Consider the following 22880-nt stretch of genomic DNA (forward strand, 5'->3'; position numbering starts at 1 on the left):
TGCCAATTCTGTTGTAGTAGGTCTGCACTTGTAACTGGCTCTCAGGTACTGCTGATCTACCAGCCACACTTGGAGCGTAGTTCCCAAACTGTCTGCGCGTTAATATTACCTGGGGATCTTTAAAAATTTCCAAAGCCCAAGACACACATCAAATTGATTAAATCATAATCTCAGGGGATGGGACACAGGTATTTTTAGAAGCTCTTGGGGGATTCCAATGTGAAGACAAGTTTGGGCACCGCTGGCCCACATGAAAATGCTTCATTAATACACATCGACTAAGTGCATGTTTGCCTGTTAGTAAAGAGGGATTGCCTAAAGTGAAGGAATGAATGATTTAGCTCTCTGCCTACATTAAAAAAAATGTTTGGTTTCTCATCTGTGTTGATACAACTTATTTGTAGAAGGCATGAGAAATGAGAAATTCATGTGCCTGGGAGTAGCTACTTCATTGACTGTAGAATATTAGAACTGAACAGACTCTAGGATATCAGCTGCTCTAACCCTCTCATTTTGCAGAAAGGGAAACTGAGGCTCAGAGAAGTTGTTACTTGGTCTCAATCACACAGGAGACCAGTGGCAAGCCACAGTTAGAATACTTGATTACTCATCTCATATTTTGTCATTGCCAGGACTACTGATTATGTTTTTATTTAGCTCATGTCTTTAAAACAAACCACAATTTAAATAATTACTTTGCCTTTTTAAAAAATTAGTAAACATTTTCTGCTGGAGAAGACAATACGGCTGAAGTTGACCTGAGTTACAGGCCTTGGTCTTTTTGTTTATTTGCTTGTTTTTTAGCTTGGCCAGATTTACTTTTTAGTTATTTATTTTTATTGGTTCGTTTTAGTTACATATGACAGTAGAATCCATTTTGTCTTAATTACACAAGCATGGAATATATCTTGTTCTAATTCAGATTCCAGTATCTCTCCTTCCCCTCCCCTCCCCCCTACTCCCCTCCCCCATGCTTCTCTCCCCTCCCCTTCCCCCTACTCCTCTCCCTTCCCCCCTACTCCCCTACCCCCTACTCCCTTCCCTCTACTGATCTTTCTACCATTTACACATAGTGATCTGTTTTTATTAATTTATTGTGGGCCTTGGTTTTTGTTTTGTTTTGTTGGTACCAGGGATTAAACCCAGGGGTGCTTAACCATTGAGCCACATCACCAACCCTTTTAATATTTTTATTTAGAGACAGCATCTCACAGAGTTGCTTAGGGCCTTGCTAAGTTGCTGAGGCTGGCTTTGAACTCGATCCTCCTGCCTCAGCCTCCTCAGCAGCTGGGTTTACAGGCATGAACCACTGCACCTAGCAGGGCCTTGGTTTTTAATATCAATTAGTTCCATGACTTTGGTGAAGTCACTTTGTACACCTCAGTTCCCTTGTCTTTAAAAGGCAAATAATATAATTATAGGATTTTAGTGTTGGGAGACAGGGCAAGAGGGGAGATAGAGAGCAGTTAGATAATAGGTGCCAAAATACAGGTAGGAGGAATTGGTTCTGGTGTTCTACAGCATAGTAGTATACATAATTAAAAGCAATTTATGATGTATTTCAAAATAACTAGAAGAGTCCAAAGGTTTCCAATACATAGAAATTATAAACGTTGGAGGGGGTAAAAATGACAATGACCCTGATTTGTCCATTACACATTTGATACATCTATCAAATTGTTATAGTATGCCCCATAAATAAATACAAATATTATGTCTCATAAAAAGAAAATGCAAACACAAAAAAGAAAAGAAAGGATCCTAGAGATCAATTGTTCTAACCTTTTCACATGAGGCTGATGAGGCCAGGAGTGGATATGGCACATTTTTAAAGTTACACAATAACTTACATTTGAAGCTGAACCTGGTCTCCTACTATCATTCATCTATATTTCCTCCTACCTGAAAAGTGTAATGGATGTGACTGTGCTTTGATGAGCTAAACAGTAATAAAATTAAGAGGTTCTACTGTTTTTCCTAACAATTATAATAACCTAAACTCTCTGCTATTTATAAAAGCAAGAGTAAATAAAGCACTTAGGGCTGTCTGGGAGGTGTGGTAGACACGAGGAAATCCCCAGTATATCTCAGAGTAGTAAATTTCTTCTAAGTAATCATCTTATCAGTCCCTCAATTGAAGTTAATTCTTACTAGAACTATTATCATTAGAATTATATGACAGGTTAATTATGTTTCTGATGCCCAATGAAAGTTGAGAAGAACTATGTGTGGATCTCAGTCAACCAAAGGCAGGGCCTCCAACCAACGCACCTTTTGCCTTTTTACCTGGACACACCTTGCAGCACTTTCCATCTATTTTTTGAGGATACTTGCAGGGATATCGATTGGGGCAGTGGATTTTCTTACACTCTTGCTTGGTGACATTACAAGTGCACAACACACACTCCACAATGCCAAATGCCCGGAGGTTTGGATGCCAGGACTCGCCATGAGAATAGGTCTTTCCATTGGAAACACACACTGGAAGAGAACATAGGACTCAAAATTAAAGGCAAGGGAGCTAAGATGGGTTCCTAGGCATGCAACCCAAGGCCTAAACTCCTTAACACATGGAGCATCCTTTGTTCTTGTCATGGGCATGGAGATACATTTACAGAGCAGTCTGTGTGACCAAAGCTCAGCTTGGGCCACATTCTACCATCATTAGTTATCCAGGTTCTTCATCTGCAGTGGCCTTTGAATGCTCACAAATGGCCTAATACACATAGGCAGATAGTGAACATTTTTCAAATATTTATTTTTTTAGTTGTAGTTGGACACAATACCTTCCTTTTATATATTTATTTTTATGTGGTGCTGAGGATGGAACCCAGGGCCTCACACGTGTTAGGTGAGCATCTACTGCTGAGCCACAACCCCAGCCCTAATGAATATTTTTAATGCAGACATAAATGAACACATGAAAGTGGAGTTCTATCTATCCTGAGCACCTGCTAAAGAGTCTACAGTAGAATGTGGTATTAATATCTACAGTGCCATAGAAGATTTCTATGGCACAAGTTGATACATTTTCAGGCATGAAATTTCCCAAGCAAATGTGCTGATGAGGGAGGATAGATGCAAAAACTACTGCTGTTCCCAAAGGGCCAGTCTCTTCAAGACCCTGAAGCCAATCCATTCAAAATTTCAAATAGTATGAGAGTCTGATCCACCAATATGGGTGGGTATGGAGCTTAATGCTGCTTGTCCACTCTGTGGTGTGGGAAGGCAGCTGTTAAGAAAAGACTGAAAGGGAAAGGGCCTATAACTTGTGAAGGGGTGGTTTTTTATGACTCTAAGCTTCAGGAAATTTCCTCAGTCTCCCTCCTTGTAGTGGCTGTAGAGATTGGCTACAGTGAATTACTGCCCGCTCCACAGATATCCTTCATCACTCTGGCATTTGTTGAGTGGGAAGTATAGTTTGTTTCTGAAGGGCCTTGAAAGACCAAACACCCGGGCTGCAATCTGAGGTGCCCGTGAATGGAAAGGGTCACAGGAGCATCTTTCCATGCGAATCAACTTAAAACTTATTAGGCTCCTACGGTAAGCCATGGACTTAAGCCCCAGGGAACAAAAAAACTGTACAGGTCTGTGAATGGGGGAATTCTGAGAATGAGTTCTCTCCCCTTTATAAAGTGCTGAGATTGTGGAGATTTCAAGCTATGAGTGGGTCTGAGTATGTTTTTCATTATTCCCATCACCTCATCACACCAAGAGAGACCTGTCGGCATCCCAATCAACAACATCTCTAGGGTGGGTTGTATCACTTTGGGTGGGGTTGGGGGGTGAGAAATAGGCCCACTTGGGGCGTTTCTAGGAATTGACTGATTTGGCTGCAAGACAACAGCTCAGGATGAATCACTGGGCTATTTCTTTCTCATCAAGTCCACTGGGTCACATTAAGAAATATGAATGATATTGGCTGCCTCTTACTGTCCTTTGCAAGAGCTGCTAGAATGCTGGGCACTCTATGGGGTCAATCCATGTAAAGATTTCCAAGAACCTCAACATGAGTCAGAATAGAGACTTGGTACCTAAACTGGGGCTTAAGGCTGTAGACAGAACAACAACAACAACAACAAAAAACCAGACCAGATGTGTTATTCTCTTGCGTGCCCTCACCTCTTGTTTCTCCTCAGAGAGTGACACTCCCTTCTAGGTAATGTGGGCAAGTGCATATGTAGTATGCTTTAAGAAAATTTAGGCTGGATTCAAGTTCAAAATGGTGGAGTACTATTGCTTCTCCTCTTTGGTTCCAAGAGGGAACCAATAGATATATCTGAAAGGACCACATTGTTAGCAAGAGGGCTAAGGAGAAGGGTGAGCACATGCTGAGGAGCAAGGCAAGAAAGGCCTCTCAGTATCATATAGCTAGGTTCCCTCTCCTCTAAACACGTGGAGTAAGGGAATAGTCCAGACTGGGTAAGAGCCCACACTCAACAGTGGGATATGATGAGGTCAGTTCTCTAGAGGAAAACCCAGCCTTCTCCCCACCAACAAATTCTCAAGATGATTTTCAATCATCCAGCTGGGGAGTTGGGAGCTGGGGGTGGACACAAGTGATTCTCCAGTAAACTATAACAGAAAGGTCAGAAGAGAACTGCTGCATCCAAGTCAATGGGCGCAGATGAATAAATGTAAACCAGCTGGAGCTTTTATAGAACACAGAGACAATCAAGGGATGAGCCTTACACTGAAAATGAAGAAGCCTTATGGAAATTATGGGATTTAGGATTTTTAAAGTCCATTTCCCCACACTTGCTTTAAGGCTTTGAAATACTTTCAAAGCAAATGAAATCTACTAGGGGAAATTTGGATTGAAAAATAAAACTGCATCTTTACTTAACTCCTCCTCATTTCATAAACTGGTATCAAAATGCTTTAGAACATAAACATACTAAGTTTTGAATCAAACACAGATCAATAGCAAATATTTCCAATTATTTTAATACATCACCATTTTATTAATAATCTTATTTAGACTATTCTTTTAAGCCTGTAGGTTTCAAAAGCAATTTAATTTTTATCTGTAATCTGAAATTTACATCTAACTAGTAACAGATGTGATCAACTAGCTTTGGCTTGAGGAGCATTGTTGAGATTTATAGTAGGGGTTCTTTGTAATGGATTGTTTTTCACCCCTGTTATTCAATCATTTCGTTTAATAATTTATTACTTTAACTCATTCAGAGAACTGCCTTTCATTTGTTTTTCCTTTAAAGGTAATAAAACATGTTTGTGGTTTGGTAAAAAGGAACCAGCTGAGCTGTTAGTTTGAAGAGCTGGTTGACAGGATGCCTAAAAAAGTAAGAAGCAGTCAATTGTTTGATTGAATTTCTCCTCCTCCTACCTCTGCTACTGGGGTTGGATCAGTGGAGGCCAGATAATTCAGTAAAGGAGAAAACAGGCCCTGTGCATGTGTGTGGGTGCTTGCTGCAATCACTTGGTCAGTTGAGTGGGCTGTAGGTCAGTGTTAACCTGATCAGTTGTCCTGGTGCTCAGCCAGGTGGTTTCTGGATTTTCCCTAAATTACTCATTTCTCAAGACAATCTCATATGCTCCACATTGAACCAGAATTTCTGAGCATGGGGCCTGGAATATTTAGCAAGAGACCCAAGAGAATCTGGTTTGCACTGAGGTGTGTGAACGGCTATTTCTAAGGTGTGGATAAGAGCTTCAGAATGTTTGGCACTTTCAATGTTGGGTGCCCTACTGAATGAAGACCCCAGGAATTTTCTCAAATGATCCATGGAGGCAACTGAGAAAGCATGGGGGGTGCTGTTTCAAAAGCACAAAGGGAATTTGTCCACACTCCTTTAGCTGCATTGAGGGAAGTCCAAAGATTACCCTGGAGTCACTTGTTCACAACCACTTTTGTAGACTTCTGAGTGACCCACATGCAAATATGTGCTGTTGGTGGGAGAAAGGGTCCTTACCGGCTTCAGCCCTTAAAAAAATATGTGGCTGTAGTACAAAAGGAGGATGGTTCCTTACCTTGTCCGTGCTTGTGTTTGTTATTGATGACAATCTGCACGATGGTCCCTGATCCTTGCTGGGAATCCATAAGAGCTCCCCGGTGACTCCTAGCCCCTGGAAAGCGAGACAGACTTCCAGCCTGTCGGTTTGGTGGAGGATCATGATGAGGGCGGTGGTAAGAATGTCTCTATAAAATGATAAGAACACATTTTGTACAAAAAAATCCTCCAACGAAGTGGCACAGATTGAGTTAGATACATTAGATGACATTTGATGATTCTGATTTTTAGTGATGAACTCAGATCTTAACTGCATGTTTCCCTATACCAACAGAAGTGAGAATGTGATCATCTGAAAGCAGCACTGGCAATGTCTGAGGTTTTTCTCTTTCCTTGCAGAAGATCAGACTAGATTCAGAAATAAATTCCTGAGAGAAAAAACAACCAAAAAGGCTAAAAGTGTCTTTCCTGCTCCTCAGACTCTCAAATTTTCCAGTTTCAGGGTTAAGATAGTAGTCCACAACACACAGCAGAGGTGATGAAGGGCACAGGAGAAGTCTAAAATGCTGTGCAAATCAGGAGAAGAAAGAGAGCTGCTACTCAGGAGGGTTTGTGACCTGGGCCATTTCGGGTGGGTAGACTTTTTACAGGCAGTTTCTGGGGAAAATTCCAGGCAGAGGTTTCCAAGTTGAGAAGGTGTAGCAGAGAACATAGAGTCCATAAAAGGGAACAGCTGAAGGATAACATTCCAAATGGGGGTTGGTGCCGGATCATGGAGGACTTTAAATGACAAGCTAAGGGGTGAGGACTTTATTTGGTAAATGATAGAGGTGGGAGTGTGGAACCATTTGAAGGATTTTTTTTTTTAATGAGAGAAATAACTTGATTACAACTGTGTTTCACAGCATTGAACTCTGATTATGTGTAGGGTAAACTAGAGAGGAGAAGGTGGGAATCAACTACAGTCTTAATAAGATGCACTGAGACTGTAAACACAGGCAAAATGGCATAAGATCATACAGCAGGCCATTTTATAGACAGCACAAGACAGGATTACAATGCAAACTCCAGAGAGTCAAGGATTTTGTTTTTTCACTGCTGCAATTCCAGTGCCTAGAATGGTGTTTACCATCTAGAAGGTGGTCATCCAATACCTGTTGAAAGAGAGAAACTATGATCCTTAGGAAAGCTCAGAGTCTTGTAGTATAAATAATCTAAACATTCTTTGTGTATGTGTGTGTGTGTGTGTGGACTGAAACCAGGGGCACTTTACTACTGAGCCACATCCCCAGCCCTTTTTATATTTTATATAGAGACAGGGTCTTGCTAAGTTGCTTAGGGTCTTGCTAAGTTGTTGAGGCTGCCTTTGAACTTGTGATCCTCTGCCTCCCCAGTTGCTGAGATTACAGGCATGAGCCACCATGCCCAGCTCCAAGCATTGTTCTTTCATCAGGGGTTCAAGACACATGGTGAGCTCACTATCCTGCTACCTACTCTTCTCCCAGGAGTTGTGGCAGGCTGTGAGTACAGGATTATACAATGGGAGAAGAATAGAATCTTAAGGTTTAAAGCCTTTAAGATAAATAACATTAACTGTGTTATGAGTGAAGGAGGGGAAAACCTATTTAAAAATCTTTCATAGGCAATTAAAAGGGAAGATCCTTATATTTAGTGATAGAAATAGCAGGGAATGTTGGGAAGATAGTTATGGGGTCCTTTGACCCCACCATCCATTAAAAAAATGACTAAAGTTATGTACCACAGACACACATGTTGCAAATTTAGCTTTGGGAACTAATATTGCTCTCTTGGCAGGAGGAAGGAAGAGTGAACAGGAGCTAGAGTAAGTGGACCTTTTCTAGCCTTTTGAAAGAGAACATTATTATCTATATCTAAAAAGAACTCATTCTGGTGCATTGTTATAAAAATTCACACACATCAAATGTTACAAAAATTTGTTATCATGCACATGAATAGGATTTTCAGAGCAAATATTTCTCATTCCCACAATGGCTCATATGTTTTTTTTTTTTTTCTGCCATAATCACTCACATTCCACAAAGGCCATTACAGATCGTTCTGTCCTTTCTGTAGTTTGGCAAAGTTTTGCCAAAGTAACACAGAAAAGAAAGTTTGCCTGGTGGGTGTCCGACTGATGCTAAAAGAAAGGAGTTCAACAGGGAGAGAATTAGAGGGAAGGTCACTAACCCAGGAAAAGTTGCAAGTACAAGAAGTTCTCTGATTCATAATGGTGAGCACAAATTGAAAAGCTGTTCTTCAGCACCAGGAACTGGTAGGGTGGGAAAATGATTTGAGACAAAAAAAAAATCTCAAGGATTTTTATCAGAGGCACTGATGTAGACTAGTAGTCTCTCACAGTTTCACCTTGTTGTATTTTGTTTTGCAAGTAGAGAAATTGAGGCCAGAGAAGAGAGGCAATTTATTCAGGATGACAGTGAAGGTTGAGTTTTTAGAAATGGTAGGAGAGTAAGAATGGGGGAAAGCAGAGAGGATGGTGAACAAGAGGAAGAGGAAGTGGAGAAAGAATGGTCCACAAACATTTGGCTAAAAGCTGCTCCAAAAAGAACTTCTTTCAAAATAGAGCTCTTTCAGCTATAGTGTTCACAACCACTGGTTCTCCAACTTGGCTGCACAGTAAAATTGCCTGAGAAGCTGTAAAAATACTGGTGTCTATACATGGCATAATAAATACAACTATTAGGTTTAATTATAATGTACTAATAAAACTTTTTTTTAAATGCTAGTACCTGGATCCTAATTCCAGAGACTCTGAAGTAACTAGAATGAAGTGAGGTCTGGACAGTAGGATTTTTCTATAAACCTCAGGAGTCTCTAATTTAAAGCCAAGATGGAGAATCACTGACATGGATTTTCTGTTTGGGGTCAGGGGTGAGTAGTGATGGTGTGTGGTTTTGATTTAATGGTTCTTTTTGAGTTGTTCTTCTATACAAATGAAAAAGTCTTATCGAGGGCCATTCTGACTTTGTAACTTTGAGTAAAGGAGGAAAGACGTAAATACCTTGGAGTTGTAAGTGAAACTGTGGCTTATCATAGAAGTCGGTTGCAATTAGGCAACGTGCAGAGGCTGCTTGAGAAAACAGGTCAAAATCAGTTCATTAGAAATTACCATCAAGCTATGCTTTGTTGTATTTTGCTCAATATTTTGGTATGTCTGGTTTACTGACTTGAAAGACTGAAAAAAATTTTAGGTTTTTGAAATAGGCTCTAAAACAGTTATTTTCTGGTGTTGGAAAATACCCTCCATTGTAAAGGCTCCCCAGGATTTTTTTCTTCACTTTTCTCAGGTTTAAGACATAAGAGTTGGGAAAGTATGGGTCAGGGAAGGATGCAGAAAGATCAATTAATAAGTACTAAGTTTGATCAGTAAGTACTAAGTTACAGTTGGATAAGAGAAAGACGTTTTGACTGGGCACAGTAGTATGCTGGGAGGCTAAGGCAGGAGGATCACAAGGTTGAGACCAGCCTCATCAATTTTGCAAGACCCTGTCTCAAAATAAAAAAATAAAATAAAAAGGGCTGAGGATGTAGTTCAGTGAAAAACTAACCCTGGGATAACAATAATGTACCTTTTTTTTCAAAACCTAGAAGAAAGGATATTGAATGTTTTCACAATTACTAAATGATATATATTTGAGAAGTTAGATATGTTTAACATGATTTAAACATTACACAATGTATATATGTATCAAAACATCACATGGTATATGTATAATTTTTATTTTTGTATAATTTTTATATATGAGGTAATTTCTAAAAAGATGTAAAGGTTTTCTTGTCAGAGACAGGAGAACATCTGAGTCCAGAAAGGGCCTTTGCAGTGGTAACTTTGTACTATAGATTTGTAAGATGTTACCTTGGGGTAAAAAGTGGGCAAAGGGCCTACTATCTCTTACAATTGCCTGTGAATCTATAGTTATCTTAAAAGAAAAATCTTTAATTTAAAAAGTGTTTTCAGAAAGTATTCTAAACCACATATCCATAAAAGTATTATATTCTAGTCACTACTAACCTACAATAATCCCTGGCTGGAAGACACTTAGGCCAGTTTTCTTCTTAAACCACTGTTCTGACAATGTGGATGAGACCTGGATTTTTACCTCTTTTATGTTGTTTCTATTCCAAACTCCTTTTCTTTTTGAATAGCAAATTTCAATGCAATTAACTGGGGGCAAAAATCAGTCTGGCTGTTGTCCAAAAGAAAATCATGCCTGCTTTCATGTTTTAGCTTTCCATTCCTTGCCTCCTTTTCCTTCCTCACATCGCATGAGCATGCACACGTGCATACACACACACACACACACACCACTTTGTCCAGTGGCATAACGACCAATTTATGTAAAATTATGACCTGGAAGTAAAACAAAAATGGTTTCAGGTTTTTACAAAGGAGACATATTTGAACCACTGCTTCCTCTTCCTATTCACTTCATAAAACTTGGTAACCTGATGGTTTTCAGCCTACTTAGCCAAATAAACCAATCAGCTGTGTTTCTGTAGAACTGAGGTTTTGATAATTCCCCATAAAATAGGAACAGTCTACTGGATAGACAAAACGTTTTGGGAGCTGCCTTTTTGTTTTACCCCAGTGCAAGAAGTTGAGCCTGCAAAGGATATTCAGAAAGGATTCTCTTATCTTTTTACATTAGGCTGGGCAAAAGAAAATACCAAATTTAAAGAATTTCTCTCTGACTTGAGACAAACTAATGTGCATTAAAATCAATGAAAAGCCCCATCTCTACTCCAGCCCTCCCTCACGTACATTTCATTGCACCTTCCACAGCCATTCAGTCAACATGAATTTATTGGGTGCATGCTACGCACCAGGTATATATTTTCATTACTACAGATGATATTTATTATTCAAATCATATCCCATAATATCTATCCACTTTAGAACAAAGAAAAATATTTACTTATAATAAAGTGGAACCATCTGGCCATTTTATTCTACCATTCCCAAATGTTTGTAACTCCTTTGAAAATCAATAACTATCTCAAGGTCCTGCATTCTATACATAACCTCTTTTGCTAAAAGAAGTCCTAGATGAAGTCTTTCCCTATCATAAACAGTTTAGAAAAATATTAAATCTGAAAGACCAGAGATGAGGTTTGTGTACAGCATAAAATGAAGTCAAGAAGAAAGGCTAATTAATAGCATTACCAGAACAACCAGTAAGGTGATCACAGTGCTTACCATGAACCCTAATAATTTCAGGTGACTGGGCCATAAATTTGGTTTGGAATGACATCTGATTGACAGCCACTACTTTAGCTACTCAGCTTCCTACCACAATAACAAAAATTCAGGGCTGAGATAAAGAGGGCATTCACACAGAAAACTGAGACTGATCCCATTTCCTGCCATGATCTGGAAGACATCTTACTGTTATGGTTTAGATATGAGGTATCCTACAAAATGTCACATGTGATACAATGCAAAAGCGCTTAAAGTGAAATGATTGGGTTATGAGAGTCTTAACCTAATCACACTTAGTCTTAATGTAATCAGTGCATTGAACCCCTGAAAGGGATTAAGTGAGTGGTAACTATAGACAGGTAGGGTATGGCTGGAAGAGGTGGGTCATTGGGGGCATATCTTCAGGGTTTATATTTTGTTGTGATGAGAGCTCTCTCCCCTTGCCCCTGCTTCATGAGCCATGTCCTAAGCTGCTTTCCTCCTCCACATTTTTTTTTCACCATGATGTCCTGTCTTGCCTTGGGCCCAGAGTGATACAGCTGGCCATCTAATGACTAAGACCTCTGAAATTATGATCCCACCCCACAAGTTTCCTCCTCTAAAATTGTTCTTGTTAGGTCTTTTGGTCATGATCGTGAAAAAGCTGACTAAAATGCTCACTATAAAACAAATACAATTGGATGGAGAAAAGCTTCCTCAAGATCTATATTAAATGGCAAATGGGGAAGCCCACCCTGTCCTGTGGGATGCTGCTGTTTTGAGATATCCAGAGGATCGTTCTCCACTCCTGCCATAGTCCTTCAATATTCACTCAGAAACATCAGTGTCTAGTAAACAATATCACTGGAGAAAAATGCAAATAGAAAGTATTTAATCTCACTGCTCAGGCTTTGGGTTGAATGTTGGCAAGCAGGGGGCATGTAAATTAGATGTGATCCATGTGATGACCAGGAAGCACAGACTCAGCAACACTGTGATGTTTGTATTGGTCATTTGATTACAAAAATTCTGGACCCTTTCCTCACACCCTCACTATCCTCAGGTGTGCTCTATAATTCCCTAGGCTCCTATCTTACCTCCAATGCTTGCTGAGAACTGGTTCCTAAGGCTTTAGAAAATTAAATTTTATGCATTACAAAACTAATTCATGCTTATGGAAAAAGCATCAAATAATATAGAAGACAAAGTAAAAAGATAAATTTTACCAAGCCTCCCATTCTTCCTGTTCATTTCTACACTTCTATGATTACCATTTTTAACATGTTGGTATGTGGTCTTCCAAATCTTTTTTCTTTTCTTTTTTTTAATTTGTTCCTTTTAGATATACATAACAGTACAGTGTATTTTGACATATTATAAATACATGGAGTATAACATAAATTCTGATTAGAATCCCTTTCTTGTGGTTATACATGATGTGGTGCTTCACTGGTGTCCAGATCTTTTTTACATTCATTTATATACATGCACACACAATTTTTATGTAAGGAAAGCACCTTGTTTTGTTAGATAATATATCTCGGAGTTATCTCCCCTTGACTATATTTATATATACTGCATATACCCATAGATTCAGTGTATTTAACCACACTATTATTAATAGATGTTTAAGTTATCTCCGTTCTTTTTTTATGAAAACAATGCTGAAATGAATGTCTCTGTACACTTTATGAATAGGGTGCAGTGAACACATTTATGTAAGTCCCTTCTGAATCAGAACATCTCCTTTTCAGACACTAAGAACTTAGAAGTGTTAACTCTTCTTACACATACATTTTTGTAAAGGGGTTCTATTTTGTTAATTATTTCAAAATACTACAACGGAACAAAAGATAATATTACTGTATGTAGAAAGATGTTTACTTGTGTGGTTTATTCTAAGATTAGCAGTGATAGCAGAAATGAGATGCTATGGGGTGAAGGGAGGAGAAGCTGGCCCTCATCTTTCCTTTATTTTAACCATCTGATTGAGAGCCTTAAGGCTTATGGGAAGATTTATATGAACAAGTCCAAATTGATCCAAAAAATCCCATCGAAAGGATGGAATGGACTACTTTACAATCACACAGAAGACGCTCATTGTTGAGGATGGGGTAATGACTTGCCTTCTTTACAGGGGACATAAGATTTGGAGAATCATCCTGAAAGGGTATAAACTTCTAATATAGATGAAGGGCTGTGGTTTCTTTGTGTTTGTATCCTGGCCTCAGTTAACAATTATACAGTGTACCTAAATGGTTATAGGTTGGTGATGATGTCATGCTAATTTCTGAGGAAAAAGAAGAAAACTGGTGTTAAAAAAGGACCCTTTTTTTGGATTGCTGGGATAGTAGCCACAAGGAAAGGAAAGCTTGGCTGTGGAGTATTGAATTATTTGAGCTATTCACACTTACTGCTTCTCTGTTGGCAGGTTGCCGGAAGATATCACCATCAGAATGTTCCCACGACAATTCTCCATCCCCTGTTTATTAAAAAGGAATAAAGAAAAATAATACATACATAGAAGGGAAAACTATCACCCTTGTGACCCCAAAACATTTTTGGTAGTATGATTCCAAAGTTCTCAAGACGTTTTAGCTCTTGTGGCTACTCTTCAAGAAACAGTACTGAAGGATTTCTCTGGGTGTGCCTCATGGTTCAAAACAACTCTGAAGAAAGCTGCCACTTTCTAAATAGATCATCTAGCAATATTATCGTGAGTTTGGAAAATAAAAGGGAAAATAATCACTTTCCATGTAATATAACCAGCATTGTCACTTTTGCTTATTATTCCAGTGACAGTTTAGCATTTTACAGGTCATATTTAATTTGTGTTTAAACTAGCCTTACACAATGAGTTTTCAGAATTTGGTCTGCCTTGATTTGTTCAGTTCACTATTATGTCTCTGAGAAGGTATATGCTTATTTGAAAGTTAAGATAAAACTTGCTGTGATTACAGTATTTACATAACAAATATCCAGAATGCTCTCATCTATTTCTGCCTGACACAATTTTCTGTAGGTCTAATATGGCCCAGTTTTTGAACAGCAAACGCCTATCATTGCTGTCTTCCAGAGTAAGTGCTTTTAACAGGAGGATTCTACTTTAAGCATTGAGAGCAACAAACACGCAACAGATATGAATATTCCTTAGCTGACTGAAGGTCAAAATAATAGGTTAATTTCCAAGAACCTTGTTTTATCTATAACCAAACAAACAGATGGGAAATGGTCTTAGAGATGGTCTTACAGATCTTTTCACCACTCTAAATAAGTACTATATAAATTATACATATGGTTGAAGTTAAACACAATATTCAATCAGATATTTTGTGGGATAACAAGAAATATGCAAAAGTATAATTTAAATTTTTCTTTTCTAATTAATCTCTCAAGCCTTTAAAAACCTAAAACTAAATATTATTTAGTTAATGGTTCAATCATTGTTCAATAAACTGTTAGGGAAATTTATGCAATATCATTGGCTTTAAAGGACTTGAAAAATACCTGAAAATTAGTTTGATGGCAATAATATTATCAAGTAGTCTCTTGTTACAAAGTATGGATTTAACCCTTCATAATTCAAAGATAATCTTATGGAAAAAATGATGAATTTTGAAGACTTAATTGTGATTGCTAATCTTCCTAAAACACAGCTTTGATTGTATAATCATATCATTCTCTGATCAAAACCCTAAGTGAGTCCCCATCCAAGACTCTCTACAATCAGCCCCTACTTCATCTTTATTGAATACTTACCTTCTATCCAATTATCTCAGCTACTCTACAATGGGAACCATCTGACCTCGTTGTTTCTCATTAAATATGTGACTCCCTCTCTTGCTTCTATGCTTTAGCTCATGTTCTTTTCCCACCCCTCCTCCTTTTATTTCTTTTAACAAAATATTGTTAGTTATATATGGACACAATATTTTTATTTTGTTTATTTTTATGTGGTGTGAGGATCGAACCCAGGGCCTCACATGTGTGAGGCAAGCGTTCTACCACTACCTAGAGCCACAAACCTAGACCTTTTCATTCTTTTTTTGAGACAAAGTCTCACCATGTTGCCCAGACAAACTCCTGGACTCAAGTGTTCCTCCCATTTTACTCTCCTGAGTAGCTGGGACTACAGGTGTGCACCACCTTACCCAGCTTATATTCTTCTTTTGAAATTACCTTACTATCTCCCAATCCCCATAGCTCCTCTATGCCTATGAAAAGCAGTTAGGATTTTCCTCCTCTACAAAGTTGTCCTCAGACACACATGTATTTCTGACTGCTTAAAAAACTTAGTGTTATGTAGCCTTAGAAATGTAGAAGATTTCAAGCATGACTTTGTTCAACTGCTCCAATTAACAGATGGAAAAACCAAGGCTCAGAGAGGAGAAGTAGCCATTTACAATCAAATCTTTAACAGTACCTGACACATAGTAAACAGTCAATACTTGGCAAATGATTAAATTGGGAGGCTTTTCTGATCAACCTAATAAAATTCAAACCCCCATCTGATTTTTAAAAATTCCTTCTTATTGCTCTTTCTCTTTAGAACTTGTCACTATCTTACATTTTACATATGTTATTGTTTATTGTTCTTTTGTGACACTATAATCTTCATGACAACAAGGAATTTGGTCTGTATTTTTTATTGATATAATAAAAGTACCTTGAACAGTGATGGGCACATAGTTGATACTTATTCAATATTTGTTGAATGAATGAATTCTAAAACATTATAAATATTTTGTGCTACTAAATGTTTACCAGGTCTGCCTTATCTCCCTGAGTAGAGTATAAATTCCTTGAAATGAAAGACCATGTTTTAGAACATCTCTATATCCCCTCAATCACTACTTCTTGAAGTATGGTCCCTACATGACCACATCAATGTTTATAGAAGCTCAATTCACAATAGCTAAGCTATGGAACAAACCTAGGCATCTTTCAACAGATGAATGGATAAAGAAAATGTGGTATACATACCCAGTGAAATATTACTCAGCTATAAAGAAGAATAAAATTTTGGCATTTGCTGGTAAATGGATAAAACAAGAGACTATCATGCTAAGTGAAATAAGCCAGTCCCCCACCCCCAAAAAGATCAAATGTTGTCTCTAATATGTGGATGCTAATACACAATAAGGCTGGAGAAGTATAGAAGGTTCTTGCATTTGACAAAAGGGGAAATGAAGGAAAGGGACGGGGGATGGAAATAGGAAAGACAGTAGAATGTCGGACATAATTTCCTATGTTCATATATGAATAACCAAGCAGTGTAACTCCACATCATGTACAACCAAAATAATTGGAAGTTTTACTGCATGTATATATGTCAAAATACACTATACTGCCATGTATAAATAAAAAGAGCAAATAAAAAAAGTGTGGTCCCTAGACCAGAGCATAAACATCACTTGGAAATTTGTTAAAAATGTAAATTTTGGACCCCACAATACTGTATCAGAAACTCTGGGGTGGAGCCAGTGATTCGGTTTTTGATAAGCTCTCCAGGGGATTCTGATGCATGCAGGAGTTTGAACATAACTGTACTGGAGAATTGGCATATTGCTGGGTACATATCAGGTTCTCAATGTATGTACTGAATTAAACTGCAGTCAAAAAAATAAAAACAGAATTAAGTTTCTGGGTAGTCCACTCTCCTCTTCCTGGTTATTCCATATCTGAGGCAGACAAAGACTGCATGAAGACGTAGGAGAAACCTTGACTGTCCACTGTAAGAGTGAAGATTACAACCTTTGGTTGTAACTAGGAAATGATGCTCACGAGTCCGTTAACATTCATTAAATGCCATGTATTTGGAACGCCTGATATTGACAGGAGGAGGACAGAAATCAGGTTGGGCTCTTGCACTCAAGATATGTACACCATGATTGGAGGTGACAGGAAACCAATATAGGAAACAGCCTCAAAACACAGGCAGATCATCAACTGGAAATACAATTGGAATATGCATGCTTAGGAAATACTGAATAGGAAGATAAGCAGTCCGATATAATTGCAGAAATCTTCCTAACAGATCTAAGCCCCATTGTTAGAAGTAGATGTTGCAGAGCATAAATGGACAGCAATGTTGGGCAGAAAGTATGTCTTCTGAATAGAATTACATTTGCAAAGAATCAGAGCTTTGGAAATAGAAGTCATATACTGGAGGTAGAAGGCAAGTTGTGGCTTGAGCAGAAACTAGATGTGAAAACAAGAGAAATGGGCTGTTAACTGCATGGGACAGAGAATGCAGGGAGAAGGAAGGAGAGAATGGGGTGGGCTGTTGAGATAAACAGGGGTAGTAAAAATCACCACATGGATTTCAAAAATAAGCTCAAGAATTCACGTTTGCTCCTGTTATCAATTTTTAGGTAGGGATTCTTATGGTAAAAATGGAGTTTGTGGAAGCTTCTTCTGGCAATGAAATGTAGACTAGTCAGGGAGCAAGTGTAATCTGGAAAGCCAATCAGGAGGCTGCCACAGTAATAGGTAATAGGCCATGAGCATCTCCACAATAATAGAGAGGAAGGGTTGATTCAAACTACTGCAGATAAGAAAAGAATAAGAACCTGATGGAGGATCTGATCACAGAGGAGAAAGGCAGAAAAGAAAACAGTATAAAATGACTCTGGGGTTGCAAATCTGGAAAGCTGGAAACTACCCTTGACAGTGATTGAGTAGGGATAAACTTAGATTTACTTGTCCCATTTTAGCTGGCAGTGGTGGGTCTGAGCCAAATGAAAATAGACTAGAGAAAAGATTAGAAACCAGGAAAGATTTAGCAGCAAATGGCAAAATGAAATGTAAAAGCTATAGGATGTGGCTTCAAGCCTAATCTAAGTAGCTAAAAGAAAGAAAACAAATTACCAAAGAAAAATCATACAATAGCTCTCTTCATCAAATGCCCTTTTTAAGTGTAGATTTCATGATTGGTATTGACACAAAATGTTTACATAGCATGGCCTTCTCAGAAGTTCAATTTAGTACATTTAGACAATGGAGTTTTTAAAAGGACTTTTAAGTTAAATAGTGTCTTTAAGTACTTATAATCTAGTCAGAATGTTGAAGCATTGTGGACACATATAGTGCCTGTTACTAATTAACAGGAAGGTAAGATGGCAAAGCAATTAGGCAAGTCAGTATCAAGTATGGAAGCAGAAGATTAATACCCTGAAATGAAGGGAAGGGATAGGGAGGGGAATAGGAAAGACAGTAGAATTAATTGAACATAACTTTCCTAGCCTTGCATTTGAATACATGACCAGGGTAACTCTGTATCATATTCATCCACAAGAGTGGGATCCTAAATAGAATAAGTTATACTCTATGTATGTATAATTTGCCAAAATACATTATCCTGTCATTTATAACTAAAAAGAACAAATACAAAAATGAAAAATAAGATTAATACCCTGTGGCACAATTCAGATGAATTTGTTACAATCTGTATTTGAAAACCTGAGCACTTTTATATAAACTGAAACAATTTTACTCATTAAAAACTACTAGAGCTATTACTTTTGAACACACACACACATGTGATCTCTTAGGAACTGATAAAATTTCTGTTACCTTTGAGCTTTTGAAGTCATTAAAGGACATTATCTAAGAATGGATGTTTTGTTAAGTAACACCTGAAGGTTCCAATATTTTAGTTATCCTATTTAAATTTAAACTATGGTCATACTGAAATGAACTTCTTAGATGTTTACACTTTTTATGCCCATGAATGGCTCTCTAGACCTGGGTAGTATCTGTCTGGATAGCTGAAAATAGGTACTGTATGTCAATTTATTATCTCCGACATTATATCTTGAAAAAAAAAAAAAGCACAAACACCCTAAAAAACCTGTTTCTTTGCTTTTTTTCTGATTCACTGGACAATTTTTCTTGAGTGAGATGGAACCTCTTTCTTTCAGCCAAGGCTTTTTGTAAAAAAACAGTGATTCTAATGGAGACAGATGGATTCTAGTTAATTCCGAGAAGCAACAAGATGTAATTTTAACCAATTTTTTAAACCAAAATGAAAAACAACTCTAGTGTACTGTATGTCAAACAATATTCATTTAACCTTAAAAGCCACATGTGTTGTTTATTCAAACCTCAATTATACTCTGAGTGGTACCCTATGGGGCTGGAATGGCTTGGCTTTTTGGTAATGGGAGAAATGGAGAACAAGTATTTGAAAAGTGGTCAAAATCTAAGCTGAAATTCAGACTGTTTATAACTCCCATGGCTTCCATTAATCTCTGGTTGGCTCAAGCAGGTCAGGAAAGTAATTCCTGTGCTCTCAAAATGACCAAGTGTACAGTGAGATTCTAAGATGCCCACGAAGATAAGCCTTAGACAGCAAAACTACGCCAGCATGTGGCCACTTCTGAACCACACAAGACAACATAAATAGGATAGCCATAGGGCCTGATTTATTTGGGATAACCTAGTTTTATCGCCTATTTTTTCTGACAGGCATAATTATTAAGATTTCCCTCTTGCTTTCAAAAGCATCTTGGTTTGGATGGTAAACTACTTAGTCACTCCAACCATAAAGCAAATAGAAATGAAATGAATCCTCAAGACAGTAGAGTGATCTCTTCATTTTCAGAGGAATCAGTTAAAATCAGCAAAATTAGAGCAAATAGTGAAAGGGCTTTTGAGGAAAAGTGAAAGAGAACAGAGAGGAAGAAAGAAACCCATCATGAAATCTCTACCTACCATGTTCCAGGTTCTACATGAGGGCACTTTATTTGCCAATACTCAGTAATTGAGCTAGAGATGAAGGAGCAGGCGGAAGCAAATGCCCTCAGGGTGCTCCTGCCAATCATCTAACTTTACAAATTCTGCTAGGAGGAAGCAAGCACACTGAAACTTGAGGGAAGCTTTAATGGACACTGGAATAAGTTTCTCTCTTTATAGACATTTGACCTTCCAATAATTGTATGCATATAGTAGTATAAGAAGTCTTCCAGTATCTTGTAAGAGGACAGTCATTTTTTTTAGAATATACTTTATGGTCAAATAAAGCATTTTATTATTTGGTCTGTCAATACAAACTAGCATTTTAAACAAAATATTTTCAGAAAAATACTAAGAAACAGAAAAGGGGTAACTTCCTGCCAGAACTAACAAGCCAAATCTGAAGTATTCAAAAGTATTTATCCAAAAAATGAGAAATACTTAATTTTTTTAAAAAAAATGCATGGGGGAGAGAGTGTGTATGAGTGTGTGTATGAGTGTGTGTGTGTGTGTGTATAGGAGGGAATCAGAAGAGAGTACATAAACTACTAGCTGGCTGGTATCCAGAACCTACCCTCTGCTTTTTCATTGGAGATATGACTAAACAGATCCAAGTTCATGGTTAGAAATGGAGTCTTTCCTTTCCAGAGTAGTCCCAATGTATCTGTTAAATTGTTACCATATTTTGCTCCTGGGAACACAGTCATCACAAAGACTGTCTCTTCCAGTGGCCCTGATGAAAACAGTTCCCCAAATTGCTTAATTATCCCCAAGTTGAGAGATGGTATATGTAATGACTACGAGAATGGACTGGAATGAGACAGCCTGGGTCCAATCCTGGTTCTGCTACCTCCTCCTGCATGACTTTGAGCAAATGAATTAGCCTCTTTGTGCCTCAGTTTCCTTATTACTAAAAGGAGAGACAATAATTGCTCCCTTACCTGGTTAGGATGATCAAATGAACTTGTATATACAAAGCACTTCAAACAGTGCCTGGTACACAGAAATTATCATGCAAGTATTGTCTGTAAGTATTATTCCCCATTACCTTTTCTCCCCTCCTTTCCTTCCAGTTCTTTATTCTCTTATCAAAAATAAGTTACACATGGGGAAAACCCAGCTTAAGGGACTTCCACAAATGTGATAGGTATTTCACAGAGGAAAGAGTTTAGATTAAATAAATAAAGCCTGCTGCAAAGGGCAAAGTTATGCTTTCACATAGAAAGGAAATCATTTTGTTTCTAAACCTTCAGAAGTCAGGGTCCTAGAGACACAGATACAATAATAATAGCTACAGAGATTCCTTCAGCTCAGACCTTTCTGGCTTAGAGTCTCTCATAATTATGCGACTCATCTCTTCATTTTCATCTTTTTAGAAAACGAGTAAGCATTTTAATTAAAACCCTTTTCTCACTTGGCTAAAATGAGGCTTAAAAGTATAGGTATCTTCTTCATTGAGATGCAGTTCAATTTACATAGTTATAAAGTAGAGAGTTAAAAATTCCAAGTACCCAAATAAAATTGAGTCCTGTGCCACCACATCATAAGCTGAAAATAAAAAGCAGGACAGAGAAGGGAAAGTCAATGATCTACCCGTGCTTAGGGCCTGGTCAACTTAGAAAAGAAAGAGTGAGTCATAAGGTCCTTCTTTGCATGAACAAGATGTTGACTTTCTGTCCTACCTGAAGAGGACTAGATTAATAGGTGGAAGTAGAGGACATGAATCTGGTTTTAATAGCCAAAGCAAAGCAGAAAGTGGATGTAGTCATACTGGTTCCTTGCTTGTAAAACAACAACAACAACAATAAAAAACAAACAAACAAACAGATAATCAACTTCCCTTTTCCTGGACTGTGGAGATCCAGAATTTGTAAGTTCTAGTGTGGGTAGTAGTCAAATATGATTCCTGTGCCTGACAGTACTCTTCTTTCTCATGATTCTTTCATCTGTTTTCACTGTTAGTCAACAAATCAGATTGATTTCTATAGAGGTTAGAATCTAAACTCATGAGGTCTGTTCTAAAGAGAAAAAATGAGTACATACAATAGTGTGTTTCTGGGCAGTGATGCCATTCCTTGAAGTGATCAGAAAGACTAAGTCTGAAGAAAGAGTGGCTGTTAATACCTGCAAAGAAATAATTGCTGTGAAATGCTTCAAAGGAAATTCCTTATTTTTATTATAGAACCAGACTCATACACACACACACACACACACACACACACACACACACCCCTCCAACGTTATGAACAGGGTAGGGCATTATTGACCCTGATAGGAGATTCCAAATGGCCAATTGGGAATCATGGTTATCAATTTGTTAAGTTCAATATGAAAGTCAACACTATCCCATCCAGTCTGAAGGATTCTCTGTCTAGGAAGAAATATTCTAGACATAAAAGACATGCCAAGAAGGAACATGATGACCTAAGAGGGGTGGAGGTCCTGGGATAGTCAGTAAGCATGTGGAGATGAATTCTGAGCACAAGGGATGGAGAGAGAATAAAAACAACACAGAAAGTTTCCATGGAAGGAGAACAATTCTACTTAGAATTTAGAAGAGGAGAGTTAGGCAAGGATGGAAAATCTCTAAGATGGTCCCTATTTCTGAACATAAATGATTACTAATGGTCAGACTATTTTGTAGCTTTGAAAAGATCCAAATATTTCAATATATTTTGAAGCACAGGTGAGAACATATTTACTCAAATTTTGAGCTAATTTAAAAATATTTATTTTACTGTGGCAAGAACATTGAGGCATGATATTATACAGTAGATCTCTGTAACTTATTCATCTTGGAGGAATAAATGGGAATTGCTAGTCAAAAGGCACAAAGTTTCAGCTATGCAAGATGAATTTTGATTTTAAGTAGTAATTCTTCTCAATAACAAGGTTTCTTTCCTATCATTATGACCAGGAGATGGTGATGTTTCTGCAGAAAATGTGGGTCA

General features: G+C 37.9%; 1 protein-coding gene across 4 annotated transcripts in view; it reads right to left on the bottom strand.

Moving 5' to 3' along the window:
* The window catches only part of Chrdl1 (chordin like 1), a 109311-nt gene that overhangs the window by 12830 nt on the left and 73601 nt on the right, over positions 1 to 22880 (bottom strand). For 2 of the 4 annotated variants that reach the window (XM_027933009.2, XM_027932999.2), the window contains exons 7-9: positions 13608 to 13675; positions 5995 to 6163; positions 2287 to 2481 (exon numbers count right to left, since the gene is read on the bottom strand). In XM_027933009.2, coding sequence (XP_027788810.2) covers positions 2287 to 2481; positions 5995 to 6163; positions 13608 to 13675 — 432 coding nt within the window. Of the gene's footprint in view, positions 1 to 2271; positions 2482 to 5994; positions 6164 to 13607; positions 13676 to 22880 lie in introns of all 4 variants that reach the window. The other 2 variants (XM_027932991.2, XM_027933016.2) reach the window with 1 other exon arrangement.

The sequence above is a fragment of the Marmota flaviventris genome, chromosome X (genome assembly GCF_047511675.1).
Source record: "Marmota flaviventris isolate mMarFla1 chromosome X, mMarFla1.hap1, whole genome shotgun sequence".
Classification (NCBI taxonomy): Eukaryota; Metazoa; Chordata; class Mammalia; order Rodentia; family Sciuridae; genus Marmota; species Marmota flaviventris.